Source organism: Apium graveolens, chromosome 11 (genome assembly GCF_009905375.1).
Source record: "Apium graveolens cultivar Ventura chromosome 11, ASM990537v1, whole genome shotgun sequence".
Lineage (NCBI taxonomy): Eukaryota > Viridiplantae > Streptophyta > Magnoliopsida > Apiales > Apiaceae > Apium > Apium graveolens.
Genome location: NC_133657.1, coordinates 76,286,231 through 76,298,778, shown reverse-complemented (window position 1 = coordinate 76,298,778; position 12,548 = coordinate 76,286,231). Strand labels below are relative to the sequence as shown.

Genomic DNA, 12,548 nt, shown 5'->3' with positions numbered 1-12,548 from the left:
TTAAAAATTGAATTACCCTCACAAAAAAAGTGCTGGTTTAAGTGTGAATTATGTGCTTACATGTACAACTTTGTCTTTTCACTTTCTATTTTCTTTGAAAAACCTCTATTTATATATTTATTATTCCAGATCTTTTATAAAAATTTGTTGTACGTATAATAAATACGACTAAAATAATAGTAGCGGAATAACACTTTTGTATGTATCGGTAGCTTCGTCTATAGAATATAGTAAAATAATTAAAACAACAATCTGAAACTAAATTTTAATTAACAAAGTTCGTGCTCAAATTAATTTAATAATAATTGTGGTTGGTAAACAAGATATCTGAAGTATTGTAAATCAAGTTTTTTTTGTTATTTAATATTAAGTTGTTAACCGTTTTTAGCATATTCTGTACTTGTTTCTCATTGACATAATGTGTATAAGATCGACTAAAATGCAAGTCTGCACTACATTAGTCTTTTATAGTTACAAAAATATGAAATCCATGTTGACTTGTAGTTTAAACAAATTGCAAGTGTACAAGTGATGCATATAAATATTGCAATATGTTCATTTTTATTCTAAATTAGTTGACCAAAATGGTAAATTAAACTCACCTAATTCATTAGTATTCCTCAATTTTCACCAAACAACGATTTCAAATCCCTGTCACACATAAAATTGGATATTTTCTGTTTTGGCAGTTTTAAATTAAAAAATGTACCTTAATAATTATATTTTTCAATATCTATATTTTAAAAATTCAAATAATTATTTTCTAAAACTGTTTGAAGAAAACTCATAAGCTTTTCTTTTGGAAGAAAAAAAAGGTATATTGAACTTTTTAAAGAAACGAATTTAATGTAAACGCAACATTTAATCAACACATTCATGGTTGTAAAAATCGGTAATCGGTCGGTACTAATCGGTTTAGGTACCGATTAGGAATAAATTGGTAAACCGGGAATTAATCGGAACAAAAATCGAATATATTTAAATATTTTAATAATATTTAATATATTTACCTTATTTAATATAAAATATATATTTTAAAAATAATTTATAAATATTAATCAAATTTCAAAAAATAAATCGACCAAATATTTTTTAAGGATTAATGGGAGATTCTTAGAACACCGAAGACATTCATGGATTTTTAAAACACAGAAAACATTAGAGTATTTTAATCGGATTACATGGCAGAGCAAACACCAATTTCTGCAGCTTTTACTTATGGTCGGAATTGACCGTCAGCAATAGTGTTGGCCAACATTTTCGACCAACCAGCAGGTGCCATTTCATTAAGAGTCATTGAACCAAGATTGTCAAAATTACAAAGATTCACCTGTATCAAACAAAAATTTAACAAGTTCAAACAAAAAAGGAAAAAACAAACCTCTTCATCTGATGAACAAGACTATCAAAGTGCACAAGGGTTTTCAAGAATCTCCATAGAACCTTAAATAAGACGTTACCAAAGCTGATTCGTTGAAGCTATACAAGGTTTAGCCATCTAACCGGCTTCTCATTACAGGCTAACTATGTTTAATTGTGATTTTAATAAACCAAACAGGGCATGATAAATTGCAATTATCACACACTATGACAAACAGCAAACAATGCATCCACTTACTTTTGATACAAACTTTTGATAATATTGTGTGCGCTGAAGCTGGCGATTTCTAAAAAGTTACGAGAGCTCAGTTATGACTCTTTGGCATTTGTCTTCCAAAATCTTCAAAGCTTCGGTAAACTGCACTTCAGGAGGTAATGCTCCAGTTGACTCTATGGTAACTGTCATAGTCAACAAGGAAAAACAAGACGTAAAGAGCATGCTTCGCTACATTGTCAAGAACTTCTATATACACATACAACACTTTTCACATGGTTATAAATGCATTATTAAAATGTTGATTTAATAACCCTTTTCCCAATAATGAACAGGAAAGGATACTACTCATTAAACATTACACCTGTGTATGAATGCGTTGTAATTGAGCTTACTGAATCAGGAAAATATCCAATTAGATGAACAAAGTGAGACACCATTTCCAAAAAAAAAACTTAAGCAAATCTGCATTCATCAAGAACTTCTATATACACACACAACATTTTTCACATGGATATATGCAATGTTAAAATGTTTATTTAATAACCCTATCCCCAGATTATAAACATGTAAGGAAATTACTCATTAAACATTACACCTGTGTATGAATGCATTGTGATTGAGCTTATTGAATCAGGAAAATATCCATTTAGATGAACACAATGAGGCACCACACCAAAATATATCTTAAAGAAATCCGGGTTCAGCGAGTCACTAATATATCAAAAGAGGAACTTTACTTACATACGAAATGATCTTTCACAAGTTGAAGTGCAACATCCGGCTTATACTCATCTTCACATATGCATTCCCTACACAATGTACAACCCCGTGGTCGCTCCACAATTGCTCTCTTTTTATCCATTCGATAGCAAAAACTGTAAGGAGAGATAATAAAAACAATCTCTATTATTGATAGCTGGTAATGTAGTTAATTTCTATGAAGACTTTCTTCAAGGCCATCAAATTTTATGATCCAGAAAATTGTAGAGCAGAAGCATGCTCCTTACCTTCACCAATATCTTCAATGTCAAATATGTTAACATGACATGTTTAACAAGTATGCTCTTTCATCTTCAACTTCTTGCAAAAGTACAACCTAAAATATGATAACAAATTCAGGAGCCACAACAAAAATTTATCCATCTATCTATCCATATTATCATCACGTCAACTGAATTAATAAAAGCTACATGGACATCTATTTTCACCTCAGGAAGCATTATACGCCAAGCAGTGGCCACCAGTGACCACTTTGCATGTGTCTTTCCCATGCCTTCGACAGCATGGGCTCTAGCTCAATCTCCTACAATAGAAGAAAAAACAATGTACATTCCGTTGGATCATAAAAAAGAAAAAATTAAGATAGAGTACCCATACTAGCAAGCAAACATAATTTGCATAGAGACATATAGTCATTCGGTAAAACCGCTCCCATGGAAAGATATAAAGCAATTAATATCATAGGGTTCATTTTGGCCATTGAACGTTTTCATCCCTAATAGTTTCACTATCAATACCATCTTCTATGACTCCATTACATCTAGGTGCAACTACATCTAATCGCATACCCATTTAAACTGAAATTTCAAACCGATTTTAATATGACGTCCTAATAGCAACTACAAAGTCAAGTAGTCAGCACAGTAAACCACAACAAACTCAAATTAAGCATCGTGACTATAACCAGTTCGTAAAGTTTAACTTTATATGCTGATAAAACCCTCTAGCATTTTATAATATGAAACTGTGTGTTTAAAAACTTCCCTAATTATGTACTTCACATTCTCGTCAAGCTCATCCACAGTCATCAAGCCAATAACCCAATGTTTTTTACTGGAGGGTATTTAGGAGTGAGCATTACGCGGTTCAGCCGAACCGAACCAAAATTTCGGTTTCGGTTCGGGTCTTTAACTAATTCGGGCTCGGTTTGCTTCTCATTTTTCTAGAAATTTAGTTTCTTAACATCCTAGATCCGTAAGAACCGAAACGAATATATAAATAACATTATGTATTATATTTTTTCTCATATATATAATATTATAATAAATTTCAAGAAAAATATTATGTTATAAGTATTAAATTATTCATTTGTCTGAACATATATCATGTTTCAATTGTTTTTACTAATAAATATATATATATATATATATTTTTATTAAACTTTAGAAAGTACTCGCAAAATAATCTACCCCTTATAAAAAATCTTCTTTTACTAAGTTATCCTCAATAAATTATCAAAATTAGTCAAAGTTAAAAAATCAGAATAAAAAATATACAAAATAAATAAATATGAAATATAATAAAAAATCAGTTACTTCGGTTCAGAACCGTTTGGTTCGGGTTCAGCTCGGTTCTAGAAATATTCCTATTTCGGTTCTCGGTTTCTTCAGTTCATGTTCGGTCCGGTTCTGACCCTTTGCTCACTCATAGGCGGGATGAAACAAGCAATTTATGTATTATATTGAATATATAATTTTAATATGGGAACAAATTTTAAAAGCTCAATAAGAAGATGGCTGAGACTCAGTCCAAAATCTGGTCTGGCAAAGCAGTCCTCATGAGTCATGAATCCACCATTTTTAAAGGTCGAACTACTGCCTCTCAGCAATGATTTTAAGGCAACGTTAATGAACTACAACTAAAAAGAAAACTGTTCATAAGTGTAATATCATAAGTTACTTATAGTATGTGTTAACTAGAGACTCATACAACATCATACTTATATTATAGTGCTTTTTAGAAATGGCATTTGACACCAAATTCTATCACATTTAACCAAGCTTCACTGCAGCGCTTCCTGAATGAAAATCCAAGTTTCACATATTGAAGTCATCTTATTGAAATATTTCTTTCTGTTCATTGCTTTCCCTTTTTAACTACGTAATTTGTCAGTTAACCACTTAGAAATCAAGATATGACTAGTAAGAAACTGGAATCCCAACAAAAAAGATTCTGCCTTGTACCATAAACTCACAGCAAGTATGACAAAGGTCCAATTAGTTTCTCCGGAGAGGACTATTTTAATCAAACATAGTGCTACTTGACATGTTCCAAAAGTTCTCGGATAGTTTTAGTTCCCACTTACTACTCACTTCAAATAACCTTCTTAAACTGGGATAGGGGCCAGGGCCGCCATATCCACTATCGTATCGTAACCCCCATAAGAGCTGTTAAATCGACCAAACTCATCACTGAAAGAGTGGGCCCTGGGCTTGGTACAATAGAGGAGTTTGGTTAACCTAATTTGTGCAGCATAGGAACTAGCTTAAGAGCCTCCCCCTTGGTAAATTTTCCAACTGTATTGGCCTCATCCTAGCATTAAACCAGAACTCCAAAAAGTATACTCGAGAACAATCTTCTTTTAGAGTAGGGAATGAAAATAATTATCGATATGATTACCAACATGAAAAAAGATCACGAGTTGCATGTTAAGTGATGCAACTTTCATAAGACACAAATGTACAGTTACAAATATATGTGTGTGGGGGGGGGGGCTTGCAGCTATTCTCACTTTGGTACCCGCCATATCAATCATATAGGTTTTAGACAACATTTCATCAACAACTTCCTCATTGTCAAATATTACAGATCCAAACCCACTTGATCTGTTGGTCTCGTACATATAATCTGGTGTTCAACAACATTGCCATACTTCGAAAAGAATTCCTTAAGCTCATTTGGAAATGACAGAAAATGCATCAGTGGAATGTAAGGAAGTCTATAAATTAAAATATGTGATACAAGCTATATGCAAGGCAACTAGGCAAGGCATACCTGCACTGACTGTTGACGGGATACCCCCCAACAAAGATCTTCTTTGTCTTAAAATCCTTTGTCTGAGTCTGAGCTGCCCCTTTTGGAACGGTTATCTTAATCTCAACCTGGAGAAAAAAAGAAAGCATATTTAGCCCTCACACATTAGAGCAAGTCCAATGCATAGCTATAGTTGGTCTTATAGCTATAATATAGGACCAACATCAAAAACATCTACTCCAGTGCATAACTATACTTGGTCTTATAAATGCATAAATGGATAGTTGGTCCTATATTTAGGACAAAAGATAGCTATAGCTATCCTTGCCACATTATTGAATAACTATAAAATGAATTGTATGTTGGTTCACTTTAAATGAAATTTAGGAGGGAGAAACAGAACTTCACTAAATTCGGAAATATGTGGTTGTAAAATAGAACTAGCATTGGAGTTGAACTCCTATTTTAGCACCAAAATGCACTTTTGGTCTCAAATTAAAGCAATCGCTAGTCATTTTAGCTTTAGCATTGGACGTGCTCTGACAGAATAATGAATTAACAATCCCCAGAAAACAAGAAAAGTAGATCCAATTATCACCCAACCACCAATGCTTTTAAAGAAATTCTAACCTGTTTCCCATTGAAGACATGGTAGTCTTCAATAACGTTATCCACAACTGAAGGATCAGCATAAGTAATGAATCCAAATCCCCTAGGTAGTCCAGTATGAAGATTTTCCATTATCACCAAGTCAGTAAATCTCCCCATACTTTCCAAAGTGTTTTGTAAAGGCATTTAAAAGTTAAACATCAAATCCCATCAACCAACCAGAAGAATCATCATAACAGTGAATAAAACTAAATTTAACACATAATAAACCATCAACCAAGGAAATTAAATTACATGACAAACATAACCCATACAAGACAGAGACAAGTCCATCGACAGATGTCAATTAGCAAAAAAAAGGTTAAAGATGGTCTGAAGTGCATTCTGACATCATAGACACTACAATAAATGTAATAACAAAACTCGGTTTTCTATTTGCTTACCCCAAGCCCAATCTACAAATATAATAGTTCCACCGACATGAGCAATTAGAGTTTTGAATTAAATACTTACACAAAAAGGTAATAACAAGGGAGTTAAAAATAACCAATAACAGAATTCAACCTACCAATTCAGTTAACATACAGCTGGAACGCCAATTGGGATTATGAAGAATCTTTGTGTTTGCGGAGATTGCCATGCTGCACTGAAACTCATATCCGAGATTACATCTGACGGTTCTCAATTATCTGCTAAAATTTAACGGTGGTGAATAATGATACCAAACCGACAACCAACCAAATTTACCTTAGTTTGCTTATAATAGTATTAATTTTAGTATAGGATATAACCAAATATGCCTAGTTTGCTTATAATGGCATAGTTTAAATGACTCCTATGTATAAAATATATAAAAATTAAAAGTTTAAAACCCTTCAAATTTAATGAAAACTTCAGAGAAAAAATTGAAACATTAATATGACTAATTTCTGGACTTCTGGCTATTTCATAACATATCAGAGGACATCATATCCTGCAGGCTACAGTGTACAGAGGACACAAACAATTATCATGTTCCTAGTTACTGTATATGTTAACTACATTTATCACTTCACACTGATTTGATCAGGCAAGCCAGTAGCATACCCCCTTGATGGGGGTAGGACTGTGCTTAATCTCTTTATCAAATTATCCAGTATCCTTAACTTCTCCATTCCCTCTTCCTCCCTTAAACACCTCTCAAGCATCCGAAACACCAAATCACTTATATGCCTTCCTCTTTCTAGCATTTGTTTGGAGCATTCAAATGCTTCTTCTAACCTCCCACGGGAGCACAATGCTGTCACCAAAAGATTCAAGGCGTGGCTGTGAGGACAGAATCCTCTTTCTATTAAGTATACCCACAAATTTACAGCCAAATCGATTTCATTCTTTTCGCAAAACAGTTTAATCAACATCACAACAATTTGTGTCTTGGGCATGAAATTCCTCTCTATCATTTTCTGATAGAGACCATAAAAACCGTCAATGTCTTTTGACTTCAAAAATCCGAAGAACAATGTATGATATGTAACATTATCATGCGGAACATTTTTCTCATCCATCTCATCCATTATACCAGCTGCAGACTTCACATCTCGGCATCTAACGAGAGAGCTGATTAGAGCATTATAAGCCCCGGTATCAGCTTGCAAGTTCCTACGAGAAATTTCTTTAAACAACTCTTTTGCCTTGCTTTTGTTTCGGACAACCCCTGCGCCATGAATCAAAGTAGTTATTGTTTGTAATGTAGGCAAACAATTTTCTCGTTCCATTGCTTCAAAAAGTCGCAAAGCATCTCCAAAAGAACCTTTTTTGCAGTACGCATCAATTCTGATATTGTAAGTAATATTATTAGGCTTAAAACCTCTTCGAGTCATGTCGTGATAAAATAACTCCACTGAAGTGATATCACCCGATTCCTTGAATCCCAAGAGCAGAATATTCATTGTTTTGGTGTTGGGAGAGAACCGAGAATGCAACTTGTTGAACACGGATCTTGCTTCCTTCATTTGTCTCTGAGTGCAAAATGCCCGAAGAAGTACGTTGAACTCCTCAGTACCGAATTCGTTTCTAGTAAAAATGCCATTCTCCATTCTTTCGAATGCTTCAAGGGTTTCTTCAAATGATTGGAATCTAGCAATTCTTGATAGCACGATGCTCATTGACTTGATAGTGAGTAGAGAAGGGTGTTTCGTCTTGATTTCTTCCAGTAGTTCCCAAGCGTTGTCAAAGTAACGCATTCGAGTAAGTATGTGCAGTGTCTTTTCAAATGCATCTGCACTTGGACACAAGTGAGGTGCTTGGAGAGCATACCTAAAGAACTCGGAGGCTTTTAGACCATTAGCATGGGTTGCAAACAGGCAGCCTAGAACATTTTCTACTATCGAGGTGGAAAGGGCATTTGGAGGGATCTGCTGAGAAAGGACGAGATGCAGTGGTTTATCAGGATACGGACTGTCATTGATAAGTTTAGTAATCTTTTGAACTTGAGTTTCTATATCTACAGAGGAAGGATGCAAGCTAGTTGAGAAAAAACCAATGCTATAAAATATCTTGTTATTGTGGAAGAACCGGAGAACCTGACTGGCTTTGCATGAATTTGGTAACGAGTGCATGTTCTTTGCTTTTCTATCAGATCAGATGCATGAACTTTAACACTTCCATATACGCCTAAACACTGACTAAAATGTCGAAAGCCTGCTAAACAAAAAAACAGTTATAAATAAATAAATACATCAAGGGTAAACACAAGTTGCCGATGAATAGTAAATTCCCATCACATAAACAAAATGTAACTTTTTACGCTCTTAAATAGAAAGACGGATTAATGCAGTAGTCATATAAACAAAAACACAAACACCTTGTGGGCACCAGACTTTGAGGCCATTGTAAACTATCACAGATTCTTTTATCTATTCAGCCCAAGAATCCCATCAACCAGTTTAAGACAGCATCCTACAACAATTAAGATAGCAAATTATGAACACATAATCTAATTAATATTATTGCATTTTAGGTGATTACTTCTCTCCGACAATTAATGGCTTTTTAGTTTTTAGGCGGGGTGCCTTTTTTCTAAAATATTTAACCTCGAGTACTAGTCCATGTAAATCCAGATTTTTATTATTATGAAAGTATTTAAATAATTATTATTTTGTTATTTTTATTTTAAATAGTATAAATATTATAGACATATAAGAAAAATCATGATTATATATAAACCCGTTATTTAACCACATTCAAGTAATTATATTTAGTTTGTTTTTAATTTTGTTTTAGTCATGATTAAATATTATTTTATTTTAATCCGAATGAATATTATACATTATTTTATTTTTACCTCATGTCTTTATATCGACCAACGACTAATCTTTAAATTTTATTTTGTTTGCACTTTCAATATTAGTATAACATTTTTTAACCGCGTCAACAATATTTAATTTTATTTTAACTCGATGCAACACATTCACCTATTCCGTTAATAGTATAATTTTGCTTATTATATATACCAACAAATTATCTCTCCGTTTTAATTTTGTTTGGACGGGTTAGATGATCTAATTTTTTTTACCGGGATAAATGATATATATATTATTTTATTTTGAATCGAGATCATTATACAAATTTAAATTTATTTGTATTTACATAATTATATTATAAATATTAATCTATTAGTGACTGGTTTATGTTAAATATATTTATAAAGTTAGTTGATGTCCAAAATATCGATGACCGGAAAACAACAAAACTTTCAATGCATTATTTTTAACATTATTTTAAATAGTGCATATATTATACACATATAAGAAAAACATTAATTATATAACATATCAACCAAATACAGGTAATTTTATTTAGTTTGTTTGATTTTTATCAACCAAATACATGTAATTTTATTTAGTTTGTTTGATTTTTTTTAAGTCCGGTTGAATATTATTTTGTTTTAGGCCGAATGAGTAGTATATATTATTTTATATTTCTCCGATTTCATTATATCGACTAACAAATAATCTTTCAATTTTAAATTTGTTTTAGCTCGGTTCAATAGTAACGTGTCAGTAGTATAATTTTTTTTGATTTAACTCGATGCAACAAATCCAACTAACTATAGTTTTTTAGCGTATTACTATGTAAGTAGTACAGATTTCTTTAAACTTTAAACTTAGATGGATGATGTATACTATTTTGAATATTTTATTATCCCATGTCCGTTATACATGCCAAAGAATTATGTTTTAATTTTAATTTTGTTTTAGACCGATTCGATAGTATAATTTTTTATATCTAAGTGAATAGTATAAATGTTATTTTGTTTTGGCTTCAGACCCATTATACAATTTTTTTATCTATATAATTATATTATGAATATTAATATATTAATTATAGTATTTTATATTAAATATAACTGTAAATTTAGAGTATGACTAAAATATAGATAACCAGAGCGACTATCAATTTTTGTTTTTTAATATTTCGTCTTTAATATAATACTACATCCGCCCATTTTTAGTTGTCACATTTGACTTTTGTGCAGTCAAATAAATCAAAATTTATTAATATTTTATAATTTTACAAAATAAACAAAGTTACGAATAGTACATTTAATTTACTTTAATATACTTTTTAGTTTTCTAAATAACCGTAATGTTTAATATTAGGTCAAAAATTATCAACTTGACCGATAAAAAAAGGAAATGCTACAACTAAAAAAGACATATAAAATAGTATATAACATTAATATATAGTAATAAGTATATTATAGATAGGATATATTGTAAGTATAAATATACTATTTATTAATTTAAATTTGTTTTTGGTTGACTAAAGATAATATAGTTGTTTGACTCATTTATTTACATTTGTAAATTAGCACGAAGCAATGGTGCAGTGATCTTTGAGTCACCTTCGTTATGATTGTCTTATACAACCAATTTTAATATATAAATCTAATAATATAATAACGACTATTTTTTTTTGACAAAAAGAGGCTATTTTTATGAAAATTTATAAATAAGAATAATTCAGTAAAATTAAAGTGTATAAAAAAATAAGTACCATATCAAAATTTCACGTGCGATGCATAATTATTTTAAATAGTTATTATTTTATTATTTTTTATTTAAATATTTCATTAGTTAAATTTGTCAATATATAAATAAGTATACCAAAATATAGATTTAATTGAAATAGTTATTTACAATAATTACCCATGTGAAAATATGTAAATAATGTTTTTAAAAAAAATATAAGACCATTTAATTAGGTTTTAAAATAAATAGATTCATAACTTCATTAAACAATCTAAAAAGTATAAATTGCGTCCAAGTAATTAGGTTAAATTATGATATTTTAATTACTTAAATTATGTTGAATTTCAATAAAGTAATATGAATATTATAGGTATAAAAAAAAACTCGTAGCTTGTTACATCAACAACCCCAAATAACTAAATACCATATATTTTTAGTTTTATTTTTGCTCGGGGTTGAACATTATTTTGTTACCAGATGTCATTAAATCGATTAACAAACTAACTTTCTATAATATTCGTAATAACAATAATAATAATAATATGATTTAGATTTGAATTATATAATTAATTAATATTTTGATTAGTTAGAAAATAAAAACGAACAAGAATGTTTAATTAAATTATTAAAATTCCAATAATAGAAGAGTTATATATACACGTTGTTATTAGTAGTTGAAATACACCTCGTCTTATAACCCTAGAGTGGGATGGCGGCATAGGTGAAGAAAACAGAGCACGAGGAAACAGAGGCGCTAAATTGATATATTGACTACCGAACAAAAACAACAAAAAAACAGGTATTTATAACCTAATCAAAGCATAGTGCTACTTATTTGGTATAAAAGATTACATGTGATAGTTTAAATAGAACTAAAATAACAAGTGGCAGTATAAAATCAGTAACCCCTTCCTATTATTCCACTACTAATCCACGAACTAATCCTACTTCTACTTATAAATAAAACATATTGACTTATTTAAATAAATTAAACAATAATTTAAATATATAATTTAGATTAAAATTTCAACAATCTCCCCCTTAATCTAAATTTTCCTCAACAAATACTAGCAGCCCCCGTATGGCTTTTAACTTAGCCCGTGTGGCTTTCAACTTTTCTGCCGTTTGACACTTCAATATAGCCCGTCTCGCCTTTTATTTGCCCGTCTGACATGTCTTATTTGCCTATCTGGCACGCTACCTATGTCTATAACAAAGTTGGTTCATCATCATAGTTATCTCCCATGAATCCGCCACCACAAGATTTTAGCTCTCCACCAGCAGAGAAATTGCTTACTCCTAAGCGAATATTCAACTGCAACATATGCAGCTTGATTCCCATAAGATTCATCAAGTCCTCCATATCTCCTATTTGCCCATCTGGCACCACTTGGAAATTAACTCGTGTGCAGAGTTGTACCCCTAACAGAGAACCCCCTAAACCTACATCACGACTTGAGATACCTGAAGCACACCAAAGCTTATTTTTATACCTCAAATTACCATATCTAGAAGAAGAATGAGTGTCGTATGCACTTATGTGTCCGGCAAAAGGACCGCTCCCATAACTAACGATA

The 12,548-nt window shown here is 31.4% G+C and overlaps 2 protein-coding genes across 4 annotated transcripts; both read right to left on the bottom strand.

Moving 5' to 3' along the window:
• Positions 1-1,411: 1,411 nt before the first annotated feature.
• On the bottom strand, positions 1,412-6,708 carry LOC141698169 (uncharacterized). The gene is made up of 7 exons (XM_074502804.1): positions 6,528-6,708; positions 5,981-6,119; positions 5,372-5,478; positions 2,806-2,900; positions 2,605-2,693; positions 2,339-2,472; positions 1,412-1,779 (listed from the first exon to the last, which is right to left on the bottom strand). The coding sequence occupies exons 2-4, from the start codon at positions 6,116-6,118 to the stop codon at positions 2,888-2,890; spliced, it is 258 nt and encodes an 85-aa protein (XP_074358905.1). The 5' UTR covers position 6,119; positions 6,528-6,708; the 3' UTR covers positions 1,412-1,779; positions 2,339-2,472; positions 2,605-2,693; positions 2,806-2,887.
• A 151-nt stretch (positions 6,709-6,859) lies between these two features.
• LOC141698168 (uncharacterized) lies at positions 6,860-9,040 on the bottom strand. Of its 3 annotated transcripts, XM_074502803.1 has the most exons (3): positions 8,802-9,040; positions 8,521-8,638; positions 6,860-8,355 (listed from the first exon to the last, which is right to left on the bottom strand). In XM_074502803.1, exons 2-3 carry the CDS (start codon positions 8,554-8,556, stop codon positions 7,006-7,008), a joined length of 1,386 nt encoding a protein of 461 aa, XP_074358904.1. In that variant the 5' UTR covers positions 8,557-8,638; positions 8,802-9,040; the 3' UTR covers positions 6,860-7,005. The 3 variants fall into 3 exon arrangements, with proteins under 3 accessions (XP_074358904.1, XP_074358903.1, XP_074358902.1); XM_074502802.1 differs by having other exon boundaries at positions 6,860-8,641; XM_074502801.1 differs by having other exon boundaries at positions 6,860-8,638.
• Between the last annotated feature and the right edge of the window lie 3,508 nt (positions 9,041-12,548).

What these genes read in the sequence shown, in the direction of transcription:
- LOC141698169 (XM_074502804.1), bottom strand. Translation starts at nt 6,118, where the DNA reads ATGGGGAGATTTACTGACTTGGTGATAATGGAAAATCTTCATACTGGA. An exon ending in ATGTCTTCAATGGGAAACAG is followed by an intron (nt 5,479 to 5,980) that starts GTTAGAATTTCT and finishes TTTTTTCTCCAG; the next exon opens with GTTGAGATTAAGATAACCGT.
- LOC141698168 (XM_074502802.1), bottom strand. Translation starts at nt 8,556, where the DNA reads ATGCACTCGTTACCAAATTCATGCAAAGCCAGTCAGGTTCTCCGGTTC.